The sequence below is a fragment of the Ochotona curzoniae genome, unplaced genomic scaffold, assembly GCF_017591425.1.
Source record: "Ochotona curzoniae isolate NIBS_2020 unplaced genomic scaffold, NIBS_Ocur_1.0 contig_4558, whole genome shotgun sequence".
Taxonomy (NCBI): Eukaryota; Metazoa; Chordata; class Mammalia; order Lagomorpha; family Ochotonidae; genus Ochotona; species Ochotona curzoniae.
Genome location: NW_024466327.1, coordinates 1,447,525 through 1,473,350, shown reverse-complemented (window position 1 = coordinate 1,473,350; position 25,826 = coordinate 1,447,525). Strand labels below are relative to the sequence as shown.

The window sequence follows — 25,826 nt, the reverse complement described above, 5'->3', positions numbered from 1 at the left end:
GAGCTTTCCTGTACACCTCTTTTAATGAGTCCTTCTTTCCTCTGCACTATAATAATTCAGCTGATTTGATTTCCTTCATGCATGGAGGGAAGAATCTGGAGTAATTCCAACCAGAGGCCCCACTGCTCACAGCACTCTGATAATTATGATGCTGAGAGGAAATGTCTATCTTTAAAACAATTTTTATTAATTCCAAAGACCAAAGATTTAATAATAAAATGTAACATTATTTACCTTTAAAATAAAATTTTAGCTTTATTTGGGTGCCTAACAACTTATGAGGGTAGTCCCTTTGATCGGTTTTGACTAAGTATTTAATTTTTAAGAACTTATTTTTTTTAAGAGTTTTCATTTATCTAGATCTTCTATTTGATACTCATGGTTGCTGTCATTGTTATTTTGCTACTACCTCCTGGAAAGTTCATTCCCTTACTGAGGAAATGTCGACATTGACTAGTTCTCTGGACTAGGCTGTTTTGGAAGACAAACAGAAATCATGGCCTGGAGCATGCTGCAAATAGCAACATCCGAAACTAAAAGCTGAATTCCTCCCTTGACCTTCAAGTAGTGTGTGGAGGTTGCCTGAGGGTGTAATTTTCTAATTGTTCCGCTTCACCTGATCTTTGATTGTACTTGAAGCATGTACTTGAAACATTGTTTCAGAAGAAAAGGAATCATGTCAAAATGTTATAGAATCCGATGGAAGAACAAAAACTTGCCATTCTGAGTATGAAGTGTTAGTGGAACCTAAAGCTATGATTAATATCCTCTTAGACAATGGCTCACACATGAGCTTTTTTTTTTTTTTTTTAAGATTTATTTATTTTTTTCGGAGAGTTGCAGAAGAGAGGGAGAGACAAACATAGTGAGTGACCTTGTGGTTCACGCCTCAGATGACCACAGCAAAGGGACTGAGCCAGGACAAGGGCAGGAGTTTACAGCTTATGCCAGGTTTCCCACGTGACTGGCAGGGGCCCAAGCATCCCACATTCTGCTGCAAATACAAGGTGCTGAATCTACATTGAAGCAGCTGGACCACAAACCAATGCCCAGATAAGAGGCTGGCTTTACAGGTAGCAATTCTACTTATTGTATCCCAATGCCAGTCCCAATATATATGGACTTAGATTAAAATCTAGCAATAATGATTTTACTGATTAATATTCTGAATGGGAAAATAGGAGGCAAGAATAGCTTAATGCCAAAACAGCATAGCTTTGGCTGGTATTCATGTGTAACATTCAGAAATCCTATAGAAAATGATGCATAATGATTAGAGCACTAGGAAAATAGCAATTAATAATATACACACAGTAAGGAGCTTGAGCCAGTGTGGAAACAATGAAGGCTTCTGAAGATGTCCCACAGCTCGTGTCTTCATGGGTTTCAGTGACCGGTCCCACTGTGTCAGGATGGCGTTTCTGGCCCCTGGCCATTTCCCGGGACCCACCAGCCTAAACTGGTAAGGGCTACAAGGACCAAAGAAAACTTCCAGAGCCAACTTGGGATCTGTGAGGAACAGCCATGGAATGCTGGGCTTCACCCCGATGAAGGAAGCCAGTTCGTCCATGTAAGTTATGTAATCTGTCTGAATCGTCTCACTTTGGCCAAACCTAGAGATGAGAGAGGAAGCACCACTGTGAATGTCCAAGATCTGTGTCAATATGAGAACGGGGAACATGTCACATCTTTTCTATCTGTAGCCATCATTGATCTCTTGTGTTAGCAACGGGATTGCCATTGGCCTGTCCCGTTCTGCCAGCTTGAAAAGACATTGCATACCTAATTACATATGGGTAAACTTACTCTTGCTTAAATGAAATTTTCATTTTGTGCCCACAGTCTAAGTTGTAACAGAGCCAGAAGTGGATCCCATTCTAATGACTTAGTTGCGGATCACTTAAGACGGTCACGTTCATTATTTATTTATTTATATTGGAAAGGCAGATGTACAGACAGAAGGAGATGCAGAGAGAAAGCGCTTCCATCTGCTGGCTCATTTCCCAAGTGGCTGCAATATCCAGAGCTAAGCCAATCTGAAGCCAGGTGCCAGGAGCTTATTTTGGGTCTCCCACACGGATGCAGGGTTCCACGGCTTTGGTCCTTTGTTGACTACTTTCCCAGGTCACAAACAGCGAGCAGGGAGGAAAGTGGAACAGCCAGGACACGAACCAGCACCCACATGAGATCCAGGTGCATGCAAGATGAGAATTTAGCTAGTAGGCTATAACACTGGCCCAAGACTGTCAGAATCTTAAGCATTCACAAAATCTGGCTTTTGTCTAGATATTCTGGACTCCCAATACCATAAATAAATTTACCATTTCAGCTTTGTCCCCATTTTCTCTTCTATGTCACTCATCATGTCTTTCACAGAAGGTAAAGTACAAGTTCCTGAAAAACAGGGAAAGATACGATAATAATTACGTGAGTCTGTCTTAGGGCTAACCTACAATTTTTTCCTTTGTAATAATTAATTGTGAACTACATTGGTATTTCCAGTTTTTTTAAAATCACTTTCCACCAAGACAAATTTTACTAGGAGAAATTGAGTCAATCATTTTGGAACAAGCATCCTGAGTATGCTCAGAATTAATACTTGTAATATTAATTCAAGACAATTGTCTGAACAGTTCCATAAACCAGTTCACATTCACTATGCTGTAAGAACTTTCAGTCATCTTTGTACAAAATTGAGCAGCAAACAAAATATAAATGAAATATTTCTTTTTAAAAAAAAAGATTTATTTTATTTTTATTGGAAAGGTGGATATACAGAGAGGAGGGATAGAGAGGAAGATCTTCCGTCAGATGATTCACTCCCCAAGTGAGCGCAATGGCAGATGCTTTGCCGGGCCGAAGCCAGGATCCAGGAACTTCTTCCAGGTCTCCCACGCGGGTGCAGGGTCCCAAAGTTTTGGGCCGTCCTCGATAACTTTCCCGGGCCATAGGCAGGGAGCTGGATTGGAAGCAGGGCCGCCGGGATTAGAACCAGTGCCCATCTAGGATCCTGGGCATGCAAGGCGAGGACCTTAACCACTTGCGCCACCGCGCCAGGCCCAATATTTCTTTTCTTAAGATTTAAGAGGAAAAACTTCATAGGAAATAGACATGGAATTTTCAGAAGGTGAGCTGAGTTATTCAATTTTTGAAGGCCCAAGTATCTCTGTAGAGGGCAAACCATTCTTGAATGTTACTGAGAACACAGACTATCCACCAATCACTAGAGGGGGGTCCCAGGAAACTAGATCTGATTTGGGGATATCCCAGGATATCAGGGTCACATTGGTTTATTGAGTTCTTGAAACACAGAACAATATATATATATATATAATATATATATATATATATATATATATATATATATATAGTTTTATGCCCCAAGTTACTTGAAGTTTATGATGATTTATTTGAGAAATGAGATTTCTTATTGAAGTCATTTTGAATGAGATTAGAACTCCCAGGCATCATGACTGTCCCTGGCCTGCAGTGACTGTCTATTCCTCATTCTTGCAATCCTAACAGATACAGTCATGGGATGCCTTTTGTTGATATGGCTCAATCTTAAACCATCTAGTCTGTCTTGTCTTTGAGTAGAGGAAATTGTTCTGTTGCTCAGCTGCTACCTCCATTTAGTTTTTTGTAAATTGTTTCTCTGAGCCTTTGCATTGCACATCAGTTTCTGTTAACTACCTTGTTTGTTTCTTTCCAATTCCAAGCTGAAACTTTCTTCCTCACTGAGAACAGAGGTCACACCTTGGCCTTTGGGCAGGTCTCTCTAGGCCTGCACTCCAAGTGAAAGTCTGAGTGGAACATTGTGCCATGATCTTCCTGGCTGCTGCTGCCTTACTGGACTTCAATGCCCTGTAACATGCCACTGTCTGGGTGGCAAGAGTTAGAGGAAGAGCAGGGAGTTTACTGACTTGCAAGACAGCAATGATGTGGATGGCATACTGCTGGAGCCAGGCAGCCAGGACACATGTGACAACTTCTGTATTAGTATGTAAGAGAAGAGTCATTAAATCCCAGTAGGTTAGGTTATGAAGCGAGCCAGAGATGGCTTCAAATGGAAATAAGCCTGCCAAGATTCCCACATCCAGGAGTTTTCTAACTCTAGGCTCAACTAGAGCTTGCGCACTCAAATTTGGCATCTCTGATTGCTACTTAATAATGCAGTTGTCACCTGTACCTGTTTACAAGTGCATTCAAACCTTACCGTGACTCTAATTCCAAAGCCTTTCGCTGGAGAACACAGCCCAACTTCCTTGTCTACTCCAAGCAAGTTAATAAAGCTTATTGTTTCTTTCCCTTTTAAAAAAACTATTTAGAACTCAACGTTTGTACTTCTTTGAGACTGGCCCTCTACCACTCCTACCTGTTTTCTCTAATAAAATTCTCCTTGTTTTTAATTAATAATCATCAATGACATTTCTATGAAAATATTTTCTGACTGCGTATATCTAAAGTTAACTTTAGAGTTTTAAGACCATGATTTTATAGCTTTTATGCATCATGATCTCTGCTTTAAGTCACATGAATGACTTTGGGTAACTACCTGCTTTAAGGAATTGCCAGTCATGAAAATGTCCTCCAAAGTATCTTATTCTATAGCACGTTGGTAATGCATTTCAGTATATTGTAATTTGTTTATAAAATGTAGCCCCTGAAGATATACGATTATGGATTATACTGATAATATACTGGATGAGAAATTATATTTAGCATAGTAGTTTTCACGAAGCTCCAAAGGCTTTCTCACGGACCCATCTCCACCCCATCCACTTACCCTTTACGACCTTGGCTGCCCAGCGGGCCTGCAAGTCAGTTGTGGGGATGGCAGCCCCTAACGACTGGACAAGGCCAATTACTGCCAGGGTTGACTTCTCCAGGAGAGGGGGGAAGATGCCTTTAAACAAGGTGACCTTGTTATTTGCACTTTTGATGATGGAGTCATCAAGGAAGGGGTAGGCATAACCATAGCCTGTTGCAAAGATGACAGAATCAATGGCTTCAAACACAGTGCCATCCTCAAAGATGGCTGAGGTCTCTGTGAACTCCTTCACATTGGGCTTGATGGACACAGTCCCACACAGAATGCGAGCTGGGAGCTCATCATTGAACACAGGCTCCTTCCTCAGAGTTCTGTATGAAGAAATAGGGACATCCTTAGAATGACAACATTTCCCATTGTTTCCTTGGTTCTCACACAAAGTGGCTGGGAAAGAAGGATCTACCCAATCGGAACCCAACCAATAGAGCTCATGCACTGAACTGATACGAAGGGAACAATGTGCCCTTTTCTGTTTTCTCTGATGGGTCTATCTTCAATGTCAAGTCCTCCATTAAAACTTCTCTTGGGAAAAATTATGTAGGTAGTGTATTCTGAGTATTTGAGTTTTTTTCTTGGCTACCTGTTACTTCTGAGATTTGATTAGGATTAGATTAAGATGTGTTACATTTTTGTGTATCATAGTTTCTCATCTGAAATAACATTTTTACCTTTTTTAGAAAATCATTGAATGACACAAATATTACAAAGAATTCACGTACATGATACCATAGATACAAATTTCTAGTCTTAATAACAGGATATGCCAAACTAGTCACTGCTATATAAAGAATATCAAATGAGAGGAATAATATCTGTGGGGACATTTCAGGGAAGCTACCACAGAGGAATGAAATACAAAGTTGCATGTAGACCAAGATACAAGTCAGGTGAAGGAGGAAAGACACAGAAATTTGAAGGGGAGGGGCTGGTGTCACTGGTAGAAATCTAAGAAGGAAGAGGTCTGACTGTCATTTAGTGCATGCAAGTAAGCATGCCCCATGACATACAAACCCCAACATCATCTGGATACTTTTATTTTAATGCTTTCACCTCTTGGTGCTCTCCCCTTGTATTCCTCCCCCCAGAAAAAAAGACTCATATGCTTGTTTGTTCATTATGCCAGAGGTGATGCTCTCAGTCTTCGTTGGAATACGCTTCCTGAGACAGTCTCGTGTCTCATTTCCACATATGTCTCAGAACTGTGGTTAAAAGTTTCTGACATGCAGCTCGGCATTTTGTGTCATAGCCGGAAAAGCCATCCCTGTAATAGTGGCATTCCACCTGGACACTGGTTAGTGTCCACTTCAGACCCAGTTTCCTACCAATAGCCTGGGAGGGCAGCAGAGAAAGGTCCAAGTGTTTGATTCCCTGCAGTTTACGTAAAAGACTCAGATGAACATCCTGATTCTGACTATGCCGCAGCACTGGCCAATGTGACCATGTGGGTGAAACCTGGATGAAACTTTGCCTTTGTAACTCTTTCACATAAATAAATCAAAATAAAATTAGAGTTCCCTTTTATATGAAGTCTACTCTGAGGACTTTATTAAAATCATCCTGATGACACTTGCTGTCATAGTGCCTGTTGTGTTTTTTTCTCTCTAGATCTTTCTAGAACCCATTTCCTACTACATAGACTACAGATTATAATCCAAAACCAGGTTTTGTCTGTATCTTCAAATCTGCTGTATCCTCGAATCTTAATCAGAACCTGGGACATAACAAAACTTTAACAAATATTTAATCATGTGCTATGTTTTTAGTCTGAATGTTTCAGTCTCTGTCAACATTGTTATTATTACTAGGTGACTGAGTTGGAGACTGAAGATGCACACGTTGTGACAAAGGTTCATCTCCGTTAAGAGTTGAATGAGGAGAGCACACAGCGGGGAACGTTTTTCTGCCTTGCAAACTTGGCTTTCAAGACATTAGAGCAAGCAGCCAAGGGTTATATAATCAGCAAATCTGAGCTAACGTTAAATGTCACTTCTACTTCCTGGTGGTGGGACTTTGGCAAAGTTACCAACCGCGTCAAACTTTGCTTTTTCATACAAGCGAGGATAATGGAACATACTTCGTAGATGTTGTGAGAATAAAATAACGCAACAAAGCCTTAACAGAGTCTTGCCCAAATGCTGGCAAGTATTAAGTGTTTAAACCAGGTTAATTATTATCATTGTTACTCTAAGAACAAATTCTCAAGATATTATGTAACATTTCAGCTGTGCAAATGCAGCAAAGAGGATTGCAAAACAGGAAATTGTTTCTGGTTATGTTCAGCTCTTTATCTTCTGATTTGTGAGATGTGACTGTTCTACTAACATATTGATTTGTTCTGTGGTTACACTGAAGTCAAAGTCAGCAGGCATACCACTTCAATTCTGCCTTACCTATTTAAAGGCATCAGGCCGTAATTCTCGTGCTTGAATCTTGCATTCATTTGCCTCGTGTACCACCAGTCGGAGATGGCTGTGGGTAAGCTGTTCTTCAGGAAGTTTTGAAATCGTGTGATAAACACCATGTCCCAGGGATAGCCATCATCCCAGACACGACTCATGACCCACGAGCCACTTCTGGAACTGATAGTGACCTTCAAAACACCAATCCAACCATTAAAAGAGTGAACACCAGGGATAGCCATCATCCCAGACACGACTCATGACCCACGAGCCACTTCTGGAGCTGATGATGATCTTCAAAACACCAATCCAACCATTGAAAGAGTGATCATTTTTAGTTGCTGTTGCGATTTGTTCTCTTGGACATATGTATGACCCTGGCTCCCGGGTCGGGCAACAGAAGGCATCCCTCCGTGGCGAGCCCCCATTAGGGAGCTGCTTTGGCTGAAGGCAGAGGCCGGCAAATAACAGCTATGACAACTGGAGAAGAGATTCCTGTCTGGGTTTCTGAAGAGTTACCCCCTAAAGAATCTTTTAGAGCTAATAGGTAACATTTGTCCATACTCCTTAACCTGCCCTAATACACAACGGGCCCTGTGTCATCGCTCCTCCTTTACCCTACAACTTCTCTTTGTATCTTTATTTTCTAAACTCAGTGAGATTTATCTTAGTTGCTGTTGAGGCACCAAGTTTTTTCATGCTTTGAGATTTCTGCCTCGAGAGCCCTTCGGATGCTGCGTCTCATCTCTTTTAGTTCTTCGGCTTCAAGGTCCCCAACTCAAAAGAAGGTCATCCGTGTAAGCCATTGTTATACTTTTTCTAGCACTTTGCACAACTATAAATTAGACATTTAGCTACTAATTTAATATCTTTTTTTCAACACTAGATTCTGAGTTCTATAATGGAAGCCTGTCTTTTTTTGTTCATGACTCTCTAGCATCGAAGGCAGGGCCTGGTGCATTGGACACTCTCAACAATAACTGTAGCATGGTTATGTGTGGCGGTGACTGTGTACGTAGTTCTATATCTACACTGATTCAATTATGTACAAATGTTCCCACTCTGCAGCAAACTTCCCAAATAGATGTTGTTATTTTACTACTGGGAAGCCGGAAACCAGAAGTACCCAAGGGCTTGCCCAAGAGTTGCAGAGTCATAACTTTAATGGTCAACCCACATGTTAGGCATCAAATAGCCTTAAGCAGACAACTGCTAAAGTTCTGTCTTTCCTATTAAGCTATGTAAAATTCAGTATGGGAGGCAAGGGTTATAGAGAGGTTTCAAAACAAACACCAAAAAAGAAATGTGCTTGCAAGTTCTAATGTTACACAACACAAAAAGTATTTTATATACTGCTTAAAGAACTTAAGTAGAAGAACTGGCAGGCTCAAAGCATAAAGAAAAAATAATGCTAGTTTCTTGATTTGATTTGCTTATTCTGTATACATGTGCTGAACTATTGCATTTTATCCCATACAATGTACTTGTAGTATACATTAATCAAAAATTAAAATTTAAAACCTCACTTGTACCATAAGAAAGCTGAACTATATAATATACCATTTTAACACTGAGAGTTGTTTGCACATTTTGTTAAGCTTCCACTTGGGGTGGCTGCATCCCATTTGGAAGCTCTGGTTTGAATCCTGGCTCTTCTGCTTCCGATACAGCTGCCTGCCAACATTCCCGGGAATGCATGCGGTGATGAGCCAAGTACTTGGACTCCTGACTCCTGTGTGGAAGACCCGAATGGAGTGTCTGACTCTTGGCTTCTATTCATCCAGGTTAGAGTGGGCCTTTAGGAAGAGAACTAGTGGATGTAAGATCCCTTCTTTCCTGTCACTGTCTTTCCTCCCTCCCCTTGTCATTCTGTCACATAAATAAACAAATCTTTAAAAATACAGAAGGGAAGTGAATGAACCCATCAAAAGGGAAGAGGAATTTTCTCCTCCCGCCATATAATCTCATATCATATATTTTAAATATTAAAAGTCCCTTCAGAGAGCCCCTGCCTTATCTGAGATGTCATACCTTTTCAGCTGTGTGGCTAAGTTCCGTGGCAATATCACAGCCAGAATTCCCTAAGCCAATCACCAGAACACGCTTCCCCTTGAACATTCCTGGTTCCTTATAGTCTCTGCTATGGAAGCATTTGCCTTTAAAATTCTTTAGTCCTAAGTGAAAAAGATAATTAGTTTGATTTAAATTAGAAAAGAAAACTTCGCTTTAATTGAAATGATCTGATGTTGAGGTAGTTAACAATGAATTCTCACACTGTAAATTTATTATATATTATATAAGTATATTTTAATTTAGCATGTTCCTACTTTTATTGTTAAAAACGTGGTCACTAAGACATTGAACTTGGCAGAGGTGTAGAAAGCAGCCTAAATTCCAGTCTTACCTGGAAAGGAGTCTTTGGGTAGATTGGGATACACATGGTGTCCAGAACAAATCATTACCGCATCAAAAACAGCTGACTCCTTTCTGCCATCCTTTTCGGTGGTAATACACCATTGGCCAGTCTTAGAGAAATCAGGCTGTTTGTTTATGCTGGATACAAGTGTCTACAAGAAATGGAGAAAGGAAGTTGCCTTTTCCATGTTAACGCGTAGATTTGTGAAAACTAACTTTGAAGGTATTAGCTTGGGAAACATACTGAATTCATTATTTCAGTTCATCTTAAGAATTTGAAATTCCCTAGAATATAGCAGTACACCAGATGGCAGGTGTGTTTTGTTCCTGGGTGGATTCTTGTTTTGCCCAGTATTTTCTGCAGTCCCCAAGTGAGGCCCCTGTGTCATGACACTGATTTCAAATGTGGTTTACATGTAGTGCGTATCATGTACAACAACAGTCTGTTGACTCGTAGCTTTTATAATTACTCCATTAGCTATTTGAACTTGTAATAGTTTTGCTATCTTTAAAAAATACATTGTGGATTTACAATGAAAGGCATGGTGTTTCCTCAAACCTTAGCGTGTTTAAGAATCCTCTAGAAAGCTTCCTACAGTACAGATACCTGGACAATGTTTCTAAATATTCTGTTATGCCTCAAGGTCTGCTCTGGCATTAGTTGTTCCCTAACGTTTATGAAGGGGCTGGCTCTATGGTGTGCTGGATTAAGGTCCTGCTTTCTTTGCTGACCTTCCATATTGCTAATAGTTAACTTAGAACCTTGCCACCCATGCAGCGACAAGGTCGGAATTCCTGGTTCTCAGCTTTGGCCTGTTCTACATCTGGCTGGAATGGCCAGGAGCCAGGAGCTTCTTCCAGGTTTCCCACACGGGTGCAGGGTCCCGAAGCTTTGGGCCATCCTCAACTGCTTTCCCAGGCCACAAGCAGGGAGCTGGATGGAAGCAGGGGTGCTGGAACATGAATTGGCACCCTAATGGGATTCTGGCCTGTACAAGGTGAGCATTTTAGCTGATAGGCTACCATGTGGTCCTGTCCCATATTTCTTAAATTTTTAAAGACTGTTACAAAGAAGCAATAACATGAAGGATATCTTGTTTGAGATTTAAAGAGAGTGATTCTGACTTCTTTCTGCTTAGCACAGCGTTACAGAGTTGCTATCTAATATGAACAACACATAAAGTTGAAATATTTCTAGTTGCCACACCAAAGAGTGAATAACAACAACAACGAAAGAGGGAGAAATTTGGCCCAATAATGAAGACATGGGGACCCCACCTGTCATAAACAAGTGCCTGGATTTGAGTCTTGCCTCTGTTCTATGTTTACATAGAAACTTTATATTGTTTCTTGCTAAAGTTGACCTTGGGAGCCCATGGGTGATGACACAGACACCTGGGTCCCTGGTACTCATGTAGAAACCTGGAATAGCTTCCTCCTTCCAAGTTAAGAGCTGACCCAGCCCTGAGTGGTTACCAACATCTGGGGAATGCAATGGCAGGTGGGAGCTCTCTCTGTCTCTGTCTTTGTCTTTCCAACAAGAAATTTTCAATTAAAAAAATCCACTTTAATTAGCACAATGCATCTATTAGTGTCTCAATGTGTAATCAAAAAGGAACTAAGGATGGAGATGTTTTACATTTTTTCAGAACAATACACTGAAACCAATGTGTATTGTATATGTCTAGCACTTTGCAATTTTGTAGCTAAGTGGCAATTAGCTTGCATTGTGTAGGTTCAAAATAATGTTCATGTACATTTTTGATAGGTCAAGAGAATCCCTTTCTAGACTTGGTTTGATGAGAGCTTTCTATTCTTATTTCCTTCAAGCATGAATGGATGCTGAATTTCAGTAAATGCCTTTTCCAAATTTGTGAAATTAGGCTGCAGTATGCTTGTGGCATCCCAACTGCTCCACTTCCGTTGCAGCGGCTGTTGTGGCCCCCAGAAAGGCAGCAGCCAGAATTACAAGTCACTGGGCCTGTGCCCAAAGACCACACGGGACACCCTGAGGCAGCTGCTGCCTCCTGGCTTCAGATCTGGGATTAGCTCAGTTCTGGCCTTTGCGACCATCTGGGGTGTGAGCTCGAGGGTGTGTGTGTGTGTGTGTGTGTGTGTGTGTGTGTCCTCTCCATAGCTCTGCCTTTCAAATAAAAATAAGCCGTTAAAAATGAGTTAATTCATCAAACACTGATTTGCTTCCTGAAAACAAGTTTATGTTGCACTCTATGTTTATATATTATTGTAATGAAATAAGCTTGCATTCTAAGGAATGCCTCACTTCAATAAAAGTAGTAAACATTTTGTAATATTCGACTAGATCAACTCTGGAAGGATTTTTTGTATTGTTGTTGTGAATACTAGATGTATTGCCACTTATGACATTTGTAAGTCTTCACTGATGGCTTAAAATAACAGGAATTAAACACCTGTATGTTTAGTGTTTTAATTCCGGAGAGGAACTGGTTTACAATTTCCCATTTCATGTAAGCCTATCCGCTTTGGATCAAGGTTCCGATATTATAGAGCCATTGTGCAAACCATACAAAAGAGGGCACAAATTATTCAAATTATTGAAGTGATTTCTTCACTGCAAATTTTTAAATGATCACTTATTAAACCACATGGTTATTTTTATGGGTGATTTTCAACCTCCCGGACAGAAGAATTATAAGTTAACAAAGAAATAGTCAAGTTTTTTTACTTCTTGAGTTTTGACTTGTTCTTTTTAAAGTATCCAAGTGGCATATGGCAATACCTTTACATCATTCTTTTAAAGAACTTAAAGAATTTATTTTATTTATGTGAAATGCAAAGTGAAAGAGAGAGGGAGAAACATTTTCTCTTTTACTTCCCAAATCGCTGCAGTGGCAGGGCCTTCGTTCGGCTGGAGCCAAGAGCTTGTACTCCCCGGCTGTTTCATGTAGGTGGTGGGCATCCCCTGACTCAGGCTCTCATGGAGTGCTTTTCCAGGCTCATTAGCAAGGAGCTGGATCAGAAGTGGAGCAGCTGGGATTCGATCTGTCATTCCGATATGGGATGCTAGCTTTCGGGTGGCAGCTTGACGCACTATGCCACAGTGCTAGTCCCTACATAAGTCCTTGTTTGAAGTTTTTAGTGTATCTTTTTGTCTAATTTTTGATTCCCTATATTTTAAATTTTTGCCTTAGTGCATTTCACCTGAAACTAATATCTTTTTGTTGTCCTTTTTAAATAAATGAACTACCACTTCTGTTAGCACACTTTGTTCTCTTTTTAGCTAATTTCTTTTCTAATTCTCTTCATTTTGTAATCTGTGGGTTTATGCTGATTTTTCTCACAAGGTTTTAAAGCTTCCAATTAATGGCTTTTCATCTTCTAATGCAAGCATTTAAGTTTATATTCTCACCAAAGCATGACTCTGCTTTTTGCAAATATTAATGTACAAAATGTAAATTATTCTTCAGGTTTAAATAAAAATGCACTGACATTGCTTCTTTTACTCATACATAATTTAAAAGAAAGAATTTTCAAACTGAAGACTCATAGATTTTTTTAACCTTAGTTATTGATACTAAACAAGTTGTTAAGTTTTGCAAAGTTCTCATTATATGCCTGAGGAGAGGGAAAATTCTCCAAATACAGGCTCAGGAAGGCAATACTGTTTAAATCGTCACCAAGTAAGAAAGAGACACTGAAAATACCAAATTAGCATAAAGGAAAACTAGATATGAGCTTGTTCATCATTGTGCCAAAAGTAAACTTGTCCATACTCTCTGACCTTAAACTGTATGTATTTCAGAAGGTTTTTTTCTCTGGCAAACGCAGTGATATATTCTTGGAGCTTGCTGTTGTGCATAAAGTTGGGGAAGTCATCGGGATACGGGAAATCTGGAAAGCACATCATCTCTTTGGAAGAGTTGGTGAAGACCGACTGGTAGATGCTGGCTCTGCCATCCTCGGCATGCTCCTGTGAATGGAGAGTTCCAGATGGAAGAGGGTTGTCAAGTGAGTATATTGCACTCGTTTGGGACCTGGTGCCAAGGAAATGAATTGGCTTTGACCCATAGGTGAGTTTTTGTAAGACAGCTAGGAGCCCCCACAAATTAACCTCTATGAGACAGTTGATGATAATCACGGAAGTGCATCAAGGGAACCCAGAAAATGGAAGGGAAGCAAATTTTGAATTTCATTATGCTGCTTTAGAAATATGTAATTAGAATTGTTTTTATTTTCTAAACATCTACATAGGGTGACAGATAATTCCCAAAATTCAAAGTTGTTTGATCTCAGCAAGTCAACTTATGAATATGATTGTGTGATGGCCGACTTACTTGATAGATGGTTACAATTGTTTATGATATATCTATTTGTTCACATTTATATGTTTAGCCTTTTAAAGTTGTTTGGAATTTCTACAAAGCATAAAACAACGTGTGAACTTTCAATATATTTTATAGAATTTATATGCATCGCATGTGTTTTGAGTATCTGCATAAGTCACCAAATGTTAACTTTCCGAAATAAAGGAATATTACTTCTGTGAACAATGCTGAAAAAGTCTTCGAGAAGATATTAGGTGAGGAACGAATGATGCTTTTGTTGAGTTTAGAAACATTGATAAATATGATAAGTACAAGGCAAACTCAGCACGTTAAATAACAGATTACCATGTGGGCGGAAACAAACAAAAAATTCAAAGAACGTTTTCAAAAAATGAAGAAGTTACTATCCAGAAAGGAAGACTTTGTCATTGAACATCCAGGCCAAAGTCCATGCTAGTTTACTCATTTGCCGTTTGCAGAATTCCTGAGGAGCACAGTGTTGGGGTGAGGAAAATTCACACAGACCTGTGGCCCGGTGATAAACCAAGTCGTTTTCTCTGTGACCAGAGAGTCAGGGAAACAAGCCTTTTGTTTTGTTTTGTTTTGTTTTGTTTGTTTTTTTTTTTTTGTTTTTTTTTTAACTTCAGATCAGGAATAGAGCAAAAGAATGAAATGGAGATAGGAAATGCATGGGAACCAGCACGAAAACTTAACCTGTATGCATGTTTTATATGGTCACACTTAACTAACCTTATTTAGATTTCTCAGAAGGAAAAAGAAGTTGATAGAAGATAAAATGCTAATATTAATGGGCAGAATAAGAAAATATAAAATTAGTATACTGTTGGAGCTAATTAGAGTTTATATCGTTTTTTCTGAAACATGATTACAGGTCTTGTTGTGAATCCTAGGTGTATTGCCACAGATGACACACGTCTCCATTAATGGCTTAAAATAACAAGAATTAATTTTCTCATCACCCTGAAGGGCAGTATTTGGAGACTGGTATTGATGGGCCCCCAAACAAGCTGTCAGGAGGTTGCATTTCTCTTCAGAAATTCTGGAAGAGGATCCATTTATTGACTTCCAGCTTATGGTGGATAGCAGAAATCCTTAGCTTTATCAACATGCCCACAACACCTGCATCTCTTGCTGTGTGACTCGCTTATCCATCTTCATAGCTATAGTAGAGCATCTTCAAATCTGTATCTCTTTTGGGGCTAACCAATCACCTTCTCTATTTCTTGTTTTACTATTCATTTGAGAAATAGAGAGATGGACAACTTTCATGCATGAGTCACTCCCCAAATGCCTTGACACATGTCCTTGAGTAGGGTTGAAACCAAGAACCAAGAATTCAATCCAGTTCTCCACAACGATGTCAGGGACCATCACCTTTGCCTCTCCGCATCTCAGGCAGGAAGCCGGAATTGGAAGTTTAGGACCCACACAGGATTCAGGCACTCTGATAACAGGGCACTGACCTCCTGAGTGCTGTTTTAACCACTGGACTAAATGCTGGCCCATCCTTTCATCACTGTGTCTGTTCAATCTTTCCCCTCTTCCTTCCTATATAGTTAAAAAATAGATCATTTCACTCCAGGCGATCTCTCCATATACAATTTAAAATTGAGTGTGGCTTTAAATATCCTTTTTCTTTAGAAGGTAACAATAATTTTTTTAAATTGGCTATAAATGGGGTAGAATTATTTAATTAGCATATAAAATGGTTGAATTATTCAATTACTTAGCCCATCTCAGTTCACCCACTTGCACCCCCAAAATTGTATCTGTCCCATATGCAACACATTCACCTGATTCCAATATCCCTGAATTTTCAGCCTAGAACTGCTTACACCAAGTCGTAACTGTCATTTTTATGTCATTAGTTCAAAAATCCCACATATCATCATTTAAATGATCAAAGACAGGTGAAACAAGCTCGTGAGTATGATCCACTATGAATCCAGGAAACTGGAAGACAAGTTATCTTCTTCTAAAATACAGTCGTTGGGGCAGATGTGAAACAGAGTGCGAAGCCACCATTAGTGCACTCACGTTCCATATTTGACTGCCTGATATGTGGATCAAGCCCCAATTTCACTTGTGATCTAGGTGCCTGCTCATGTACACCCTGCAGGCAGCGAATGATGGTTCAAGTACAGTCCTTTCTCTCCACGTGGGAGACCTGGATGAGATTCTTGGTGCATGGCCAGTCTTGGAGGTTTCAGGCTATTTGGAAAAATGAATGAGCTACTGAATGATTTCTCCACTTATCAAATAGAAATAAGTAAACCTAAAAAATAAAATAGGTTAGTGGAAAAAAAACAGAGTAACAGCTCAGTACATTCTCACTCTGGAAGAGAAAAAAAAACGGATGAAAGAAAGGAATTGTAACCAAAATGTAATCCAACATCACAACTTCTATTGGGTTTTAGGACCTGCAGATAATCTCATGCCTGCATGAGATCCTGCTGTCTGTGTTACACTTTCTTTTTCTTGAAAGTTGGTGCACCATTTTCATTTTCGGTTCAGTTTTGTTAGGCTGTGATGTCAGGTTCAGATTTAATGTCTTGCTTACGCAGCAAGAACGGCAACACTGTTTCTGGCCGCATTCCTCTGAATCAGCAAGTCAGCAGGTGCTCCGTGTTCAACAGTATTTTCCAGCAGGATTTTGAGCAAGAGGCTTTCATCAAAGTCCCTACGTAGAAGACTAACTGGGCTAATAGCCCCTGGTGAAGTGGCAGCCCAAAACTTACATACGGTGGCTGAGAATTCAGATTGGACAGAACGGCAAGCTTAAATTGGGATTGTTGTTGAAACAATGGAGCAGCTGTATAATTTTTTCTTTGCCTTCAGATGAATTTTTAAGAGGGAAACAATATATCCAGCCAATAAGAATGAGATAAAGATTGGATTTTGTTTGAAATACCGAAAATACTCCCTACAACAGCCCTGCACATCACCTGTGCTCAAGTGGAACCCTGTCAGTACTTCAGCAATGTAATAGGCTCCACAGCATTTTGCAAGGTTCTGGGTGTGTTCAAGAGTTCATGATAACCTACAAATCATCTGTATTACTAAGAATAAAGGGCCTGGCGGCGTGGCCTAGTGGCTAAGGTCCTCGCCTTGAACACACTGGGATCCCAGATGGGCGCCGGTTCTAATCCCAGCAGCTCCACTTCCCATCCAGCTCCCTGCTTGTTGCCTGGGAAAGCAGTCAAGGACAGCCCAAGGCTTTGGGACTCTGCAGCCATGTGGGAGACCTGGAAGAGGTTCCTGGATCCTGGCTTTGGATCGGCATAGCATGGGCCATTGTGCTCACTTGGGGGGGAGTGAATCATCGGACGGAAGATCTTCCTCTCTGTCTCTCCTTTCTGTGTATCTGACTTTCCAAAAAAATGAGTAAATCTTTTTTTAAAAAAATAAAGCCTCATGCTATTAGTAGAATTTGAAAAGCTATCATAAAAACTATTTCATTTACTCCTCAGATCCTTTTAACCCACAAATACAATAATACAGGCTTTCTCATTTGAGGTGAAGCTAGTGGCTTAGAAGACTTATTAAAAGGCTTAGTTGGTGAAGAGAAAAGAGACCAATAGGACAGGTTTGGCCAGACGATGCTCCTGGATGTGGAGACACTGGTGTGGTATTGTTGAGCAGGACAGGAAGTTCTTCATTGAACATGTGCATTCATGTTCGCCTAGAGAGTTGTGTGGCGACAAAGAATGTGAGCATCCTATGCTTGGTTCCTTATGCAGCTGCTCTGTCACGTGGCTTCACAAGAACAAAGCCAGCAACTTGAAAATCTGTGATTTGAATCGCCAGGACACATTTGATAACATTATCAAAACAGACGTAAGACATGTTCAGTGAGTAAATTGTATCACTGTTATATAAACCAAATCAGTATTTGGCCACAGGTTTACCTCAGCAATTGCTCTTATTAAGGAATGACTGATGAGAACTTCCAACTTCCGATGTCTAAGTTATTTCAGACTTGCAAGGAAGCTGCTGTCCAGTTTGCTCCAATATTGTGTGTTATGTCGTCAGTCCCAGCACAGCTTATAATCACCGTGGTGACGGGTTTGTAAGGCTGTGCTGAAGCCTGTCTACCCATCTCAGCCCACTTCACACTCCTGTTTCTTGCAGTGACACCACTCTTACCGAAAATTTCCACAGTCCCCCGATGTCATCACTCATCTCAAAGCAGGTGGGCTCCAGCCCCTCTTCCAGACAGCTCCTGATGGAAGCCAGGCCACTGACACCAGCTCCAACGATGGCCACCTTCTTCCCCATGGTCACCTGCACGCAGGCCCAGAGAACATTCCAGCAACAATACTACTGAAATTCAGCTATTTCTGGCTTAGTAAGACATTTTCTTCTCTTTTTCTAAGACAATGCTATTTAAAAAAAAATGTTGTAACGCCTTTGAGTCATCTGGTTACATTTTTCATTTCTCTCTAATTTCTAAGAGGAATATTTATTCCCCCCCAAAAAGAAACCACTTTGTTTTTCTTAAGTTCTCCAAAATTAGGAGGTGGATGATGCACGGACTAGGAGCACTCAGGCTCCCTTTGGCCTTCTGTCATTTCATCTCTACACGGAAAAGATAACGTGGTCACAACGAAAACACATTCAACCCTCCACCATTCACAAAAGGAGCATATAGGAAGAGACAAATAGACGTGTATATGTATAAACATGCATAAAAAACATCCGCTGTCTTCGCTATACTTGGAAACTTGATGAGAAGCAAGGTTGAAGAGGTCTACATTTAATATGCCAGAGGGTCATTGCCTTTCTCCTCCCAATACGTTTTAGTTTCTCAATCGAGAAGTTATTCCATACAAAAAGAGTACGTGTTCCCACTCATGTCTGTTCCCTCCAATATCCATTCTCATTTAAGAAAATTTGAATTTTAACCTTTTCCTGTCCCTGACCCTATCTTTAGGCTCTAATACCAATTTACCATTTTTTTTGGTTGTTTTCAGGCAAAAATTATATAACTGTTCAAATAGAATTGAACATATGAACTAGAATCCATGGTTCTCAAACACAAAACACGTTTAAAAAGACAAGAAAACAAAGCAAAACAAAAAAACCAAAGAAACAGAATAAATCAAAACCAAACCTGTCTGAATGTTAGCCCCACTGCTGACAAACTACAGCACGCGCTTTCATTTACTGAGCGCCCCCTTCTACTCCTTAGCCCTCACAATGTCATCCCCACCCCCAGCCCCGGCCCCAAAACCTTTCCTCTGCCTTCCTTGCTTCTGGATGGCGAGGTCCTATGCCAGTCCTCTGTGTAATTTGAAGGAGAAAAGTTTTCAGGGAAGTCTTACTGCAGGCAGCACTGGGAGGAGTTGTACTTAAAGAGCTAGTCATTTCTGGTCCTCTGGTAAGTGAACACAGCCTCCAATCCCTGCCGTGGGTGTGACAACGGACGAGGTGTCTCCCAGTCCCTGTTTTGCTTTAGTTGGCATCCAAGGTCACACATATGGACCCTTGGCTGGGCCTGAGGTCGCTTACAGATGGTGCCAATTTTGTATTTCATTATATTGTTTGTTATTTTTAACTTTACCTTGTGGGGAGATCATGGTAGCACTCCAAATATCGGAGACAATTATTTGCTTAATTGAGATAATCTGGCAGCAAAAAATGTCCTCTTCCTGCTCTCACTCAGCATGTACTCTTTTTGACCTTTGCGGTCAAAGAACTGTGTTGCTCAAATTTGTATTTTCTTATTTCTGAGGGCAGAAAAAAATCAAATTGCGGAAGCTGACGCATCAACAGTACGTAAAACTATTTTGGCAGTAAGACTAAATAAACTGCAAAAAATTCCAGGTCTTTCAAGTTCTAAATATTTTTTCCTTTATTGACGATATTCCCATATCACTTCAAATTATGACACCTTGGTCATGGTATCCATTTAGCAGCGTCATGAAGCAGTCAGTACTTCTCATAAAGTGGGAGAAGATGAATTCTTGTGGAATTGTTTTTATTTATGTGTTTTGGATGGTAATCTTTGTCTCTAAGTCAAAAGTATAATAAAATACTTTCTAAATACTGTCTAAAGTATAGTAGAGACCGCAGAGACTGAATCACTGTCAGTTTGATATCATTGGTTGAAGCAGTTAAACTTCACAGGTCTTAGTTTGTTTGTTAAGTGGGTATACTACATTGCTATTGCCTGTCTTGTTAGAGCATTAACACACACACACACACACACACACACACACACACACACACACAAACACACTTGTATACAGGTATATAAAACCTTGGCACACAACTAGCAATCAGTAAATGGTTACTGAATGGTTATTTTGTTTGTTTGTTTGCTTTCAGTTGTAGATTGATGTAATTCACTAGGACATTATTGTATCTTTCCTCATTTTATGCAAGAGCTCTTTTTAAGTTTTTGATACAGAAACAGCTGCAATGCAAAGAAAAAAGATGGCGTGAACATCTTACTCAGAAGGAAGGCATTCATCCTAGGATGCACAGGACACACCCAATCCCACCCTGGTTTCTGATGTCTAGGTCACACTTGTTATTTCTGCTCTTTATTGTGAATAGATTCAGGTGATGGTACACACACATATCAGTGCTGCCTGGCTTTTTGCGTGCTGCAGCTTTCTGCCACATTCCCCTTTAACCTACACAGTCTTCAATGCCCAGACCCAGGTTATAAACAAAGCCTCTTGTGGCTTCTCTGCTTGCTTGTCTTCTATTCCTAACTCATTTATATGGCTTCCACTTTCTTACCTTCAAGGAGAAAGCTAGAAAGAGCTCAGAGGGTGGCACCCCAAAGCTAAGGTCCTCAAGCATCCTAGCCAGCTTACTTCTTGATTCCTGCTTAGGTTACTTACTCATTACTTCTGAGTATTCTTCTAGATCCAATGGTTAGGAGGTTCCAGCAGTGGTTAGCATGCAGATGGATCAGTGAAGGAGCTGGCAGTGTAGATTTTCATTTCTCTTGTCTTGCATAGTACCAAGAACTCTGCAGACAAGTTGCTTGTACCAGAATGGAAAGACATGCTTATTTTGCAAATGTGGAGGGGGCTTTGGGACATCAGTTCCAAAGGTAATCGTTAGAATGGGAGCTGACAAACCTTTTCCACAAAGGACCTGAGAGTTTAGAGTTTAGGTTTTGCTAACCGTGCAGTTTATGGCAGCTCCTCAACTCTGTCATTTTGGGTAGAGATCACTAGACACAAATGTGAAAGAATGGGCACAGCTGTGTTCTAATAAAGCTGCTATAGAGACACTGACATGTTAGTTTCATATCATTTTCAATGATACGAAACAATGCTCTTTGTTTTGGCTTTTTCCCATCCATTTGAAAATGCATAGCCACTGTTGACTTGCAAGTCACACAAAAATAACTGGGGGGTGTGACGTGATAGCCTAGTAGCTAAATCCTCACCTTGCATGCTCTGAGATCCCATGGGGTGCCAATTTGTATCCTGGTGTCCTCACTTCCCATCCAGCTCCCTACCTGTGGCCTGGGAAAGCCATAGAGGATGGCGCAAAGCCTTGGGACCCTGCCCTCTCACGAGAGACCGAGAAGAAACACCTGTCTTAGCTCCTGCCGTTGTGGCCACTTGGGGAGTGAAGCAGTGGATGGGAGACCTTTTTCTCTTCTTCTCTCTGTGTATCTGCCTTTCCAATAAAAATAAATGAATCTTAAAAACAAACAAACAAACAAACAAACCTGGGGTTAAACTTTGCCAAGGCCTTACTCCTGGTTTGGAACGATCATATCATTTAAGTAAATCATTGATAAAAAAAAAATATCATGGGGCTACTGTGAGGCGATCTTACTAATAAGTTTCAAAGTAATAAGGTGAAGATGTGATTTTAAGGACTTTCACAGGTCATCCAAACTGCAATCTTACAAATTCTGTGTATGCCTATGATGGATCGCCCCCTAGTGGGTGTAAGTGTTCACCACATTCCTGCTTAAAACCATTGAGAGGTTAAGGTCTGCTTTACTCACAGCTCACATACTGACATCCTGAAGTACAGCAGGCCTCAACTGTGGCTGTGAACGACGTAAAGTGAGGTTACCCAACGGGGCTAAAAGCCTAACAGGAATGGGTGACTGGTTGCTGACTTTGTCCTAGTCCAGCCAGGGCTGTTGTAGGCATTTCTGGAGTGAACCAATAGAAATAAGATCTCTCAGATAGAAATTCAACAAAAGCAAATATAAATCAAACAAGTGTTTAGCCGACAACTGGAAGTTCAAGTCTCCTTGTTGCACACGTTCGCTTCAGCATCAGTTAACTCCCGGAGGGCAACATGAGCCGAACTCCCAAAGAAGCCATTGATTTCCACAACTGAATATTCCTTTTCAGACATGCATGGATTCAGAGGAGGCGTGTTTCAGATCTGAGTCGGGATGTGTTGTTGAAGAGAAAATAGCTGCTGCTGTTTCTATGTGTTAACAGAAAAAGGACAGATACCCAGATTGCCCTGAGGAAGACGTTAAGGTGTTTCCTACCTTGCACTTGATCAAAATGCACTTTGAATTGCAAGACGTCAGTACTATACAAGGATTCTGCTTAAGGCCTCAGGACACTTTATGACTCAATACAGATCAAGCTAGGAAATGCCCCCAAAGAAACATAAATCCAAAATGCATCAGTGGGACTCCAAACGGGAGAAAAAGGTTTGGAGATCTTAAAAAACGGGGGAAAAAGAAAAAGATATAACGAGCAGAGGGAGATAGCCCGGTGAACTGATACTACCAAGCAAAGCATCTGCATTGCGCTCATCAGCTAATTTGTGCATGGTACTTGAATATATTGTTCTGGCAGAAGAGATGCCAAGAACATTGCCAACATTCTAAGCGTGCTTGGTAAAAGTAATAGACACAAACATGTATCCAAATATGTAATAGAAATATGCCATGGAAACGAAGTATCTAAAAACATTAAACCAAATGCAATGAGAAATCCAAAGAGAACTTGGCTTGACAGTTCATTCAAACTTGCAGTAAAATTTTCAAAATTAATAAAGGTAGAAAAGCACTGAATATTACACAAGTAATCGCTTCTCTTTAAATTAAGTTTTTTTTATTCAGTTATCTTTCTTAAAAATTTAATTTAGGAAGCTTGCTACAAAGTACACAGTCCAAATGGGTCATCTCAGGGTGAATTATTAAAGACTGTCTTACCCTCCAGAAAGAAATAGCTGATGTCATCACCAGTTTTGCCTTGAGTAATAGTTAATTTTAAGCTCATTGACTGATAATTGACCAGAGTGAAAGAATAAACCCAAAGGCAATGCAAAAATACGTTAAGATAGCTAAAGCCAAATCTAGACCAAATGAAAATGGATACAAGTTGATAAGAAACACTTTTCCCCAAAGAAAGGCTAAGTCCATTGGCAAGCGGTGTGCACACATATCCGTTTTACATGCAGCAATCTGTCCTAACCGACCCCTCTGAAACACCTTTGCCCAGATTGTGCAACTCCATGTCCACGTGATGTCGATGTGACAGAATGCATTGGATCCGTCTGCAGTTTTCCTGGTGAGTGGTGCTGTGTGTGCCTCTGCGTGGATGATGATTCTAGAGTGCCTTGCAGTGAAACAGCATCTAAAGCTGCTTTGCAAAAAGTGCAGGCTGGGTTGGGTACTTGACCTGGCCACGCTTGTGTCTTCCTACAAATCAACACTGGCACTAACATCTACACTGCTTCATTAGATGTCATTCCTAAGGGAGCGTTTTCAAACTGCTAGACCAGACGAGCCCCTCGTTCAGTGACTCGCTCTTGTACTTCCAGAGCAAACACGGGGTTTTCCCTCTCAAGCTTTATTGAGAAGTTGCTACAAATAATATTGCTTTTGAAGGTGATAAAATGTGATGGTCTGATGCAGGTTTAAATTGTGATAGATTACTGCCATCAAATTAATGAACACATCAGTAACCTCTCATGATTAGCATTTCCATTTATTGTGATGAAAACACTTAAGATTTACTCTTCCAGCAAATTTCAACTATTCAACATTTTATAATTGTCACCTATAGTCTTTATCCAACTTCTATCACAAAGTCATTCAGGTTGAGTAATTTATAAACAAGAGAAATGTATTCATTGTGGTTATGGATGTCCAACTATACAAAAGTCAGGGTGCCAGCAGGTTTGATGTCTTGCTATAACCATCACTGGCGAGGTGCCATCTCAGAGCAAGAGGGTGAGGAACAGTCAAGCGTCCCAGCAAGCCTTCTCCAGTTCTTTCCGCAGGAAATGATCCCTTGACGCAGGAGAAGCTCTGATGGTCTCAACACCTTCTACAAAGCCCCGGCTCTTAAAAGTATTGTGCTGGGAATTCAGTTTCAGCACACACCTTGAAGGCGACACATACCTTCAAGGCAAGAGCACTTGTTTTGTCGATCACCTTGAAAGTCTTAATTTATTCGAACAGCCACTTCAAAGTCTTATTGAATTTGTTTAAAATAATTTCTGTATCTGCTATACCCTTGAGAAATGCTAATTTTTTCTATTTGCTATTTCTTGAAAGCTTTACCAATGGAGTGTTAAATCTGTGATTCTGAAGTGAAATAAAAATATGCCATTGCAAATTTTTTTTTTTTTAAATACAGGAAGGAAGGAGGATGGCGGGTGGGGAACATGGGCAGGAGGGGATGCAGGATGGAAAGACCCACTAAGGTCCTAGGTCAGCATTGCTCACTCTGTGTAAGTAAAGGAAAGAAAAGGAGAGGAGAGGAGAGGAGCAGAGAGGAGAGGAGAGGAGAAAAGAGGAGAGGAGGGAAGAGGAGAAGAGGGGAGAGGAGCCATCACTCCTGGCCCGGTGCTGTCTTTCTGAAATTGATTGATGAGACACAGGATAAATACTCCAGAAAGGAGCAATGTGAGAGAAGAAAGGAGTAGTGGGACCCTATCCTACTTCCAAAAGCGCATGTCAACTAATAACGATTTGAAAAACATACTTACTTTTTTTTTTTTTAAAGATTTATTTTTTTATTATTTCTTTATTGGAAAGGCGGATATACAGAGAGGAGAGACAGAGAGGAAGATCTTCCATCCGATGATTCACTCCCCAAGTGAGCGCAACGGGCCGATACTATGCCGATCCGAAGCCAGGAAACTCTTCCGGGTCTCCCACGCGGGTGCAGGTTCCCAAAGCTTTGGGCCGTCCTCGGCTGCTTTCCCAGGCCACAGGCAGGGAGCTGGAAGGGAGGCGGGGCCGCCGGGATTAGAACCAGCGCCCATATGGGATCCCGGGCGTGCAAGGTAAGGACCTTTAACCACTTGCGCCACCGCGCCGGGCCCAAAACATACTTACTTTTACCTAACGTAATAAATATTTATTTATTTGTGAATCAGAATAACAGAGAGAAAAGAGAGAGGGGTGGGGAAGATCTTTCATTTGATGTTTCATTTTCCAGATGGCCACAAAAGCCAGAATTGAACCAGATCAAATCCAGAGACCCACAGATTGGTCTGCCTCTCCAACATGGGGGTGGGGTAGGGTTGGAGGTAGGGGCGGAGGTGGGGGCAGAGATCAAGACATTTGGGCCATCTTCTTTTGCATTTCCTGGTTTGCCATCTGAATTTGGACCACCATTGGAACAGCCATTCGATGAGCCAGTGTGCAGAAGACGGCTTTACCTAATCCACCACAGTTGCATTTCCTACTTTTACTTGTTTGAAAAGCAAAAGGAGATAAAGAGATCTGTACACAGAGACTTCTTTCATCTTCTGGGGTTTACTTCCCAAATTCCTGCAACATCCAGAGCTGTGCCAAACAAAACTAGAAGTACAAAACCCGACCTGGGTACTCCTTGTTGAGTGGCTAGACACAAATAATTAGGCCATAATCGGATGCATCCCAGGGTGTGT

At 40.7% G+C, this 25,826-nt stretch overlaps 1 protein-coding gene across 1 annotated transcript; it reads right to left on the bottom strand.

Annotated features, from left to right (window-relative positions):
- Positions 1–794: 794 nt before the first annotated feature.
- On the bottom strand, positions 795–19,686 carry LOC121160745 (dimethylaniline monooxygenase [N-oxide-forming] 3). The gene is made up of 10 exons (XM_040986789.1): positions 19,204–19,686; positions 18,117–18,254; positions 13,406–13,594; positions 9,635–9,797; positions 9,262–9,404; positions 7,222–7,421; positions 4,787–5,142; positions 2,322–2,394; positions 1,118–1,613; positions 795–1,086 (listed from the first exon to the last, which is right to left on the bottom strand). The coding sequence occupies exons 2-9, from the start codon at positions 18,246–18,248 to the stop codon at positions 1,274–1,276; spliced, it is 1,596 nt and encodes a 531-aa protein (XP_040842723.1). The 5' UTR covers positions 18,249–18,254; positions 19,204–19,686; the 3' UTR covers positions 795–1,086; positions 1,118–1,273.
- Positions 19,687–25,826: the final 6,140 nt, after the last annotated feature.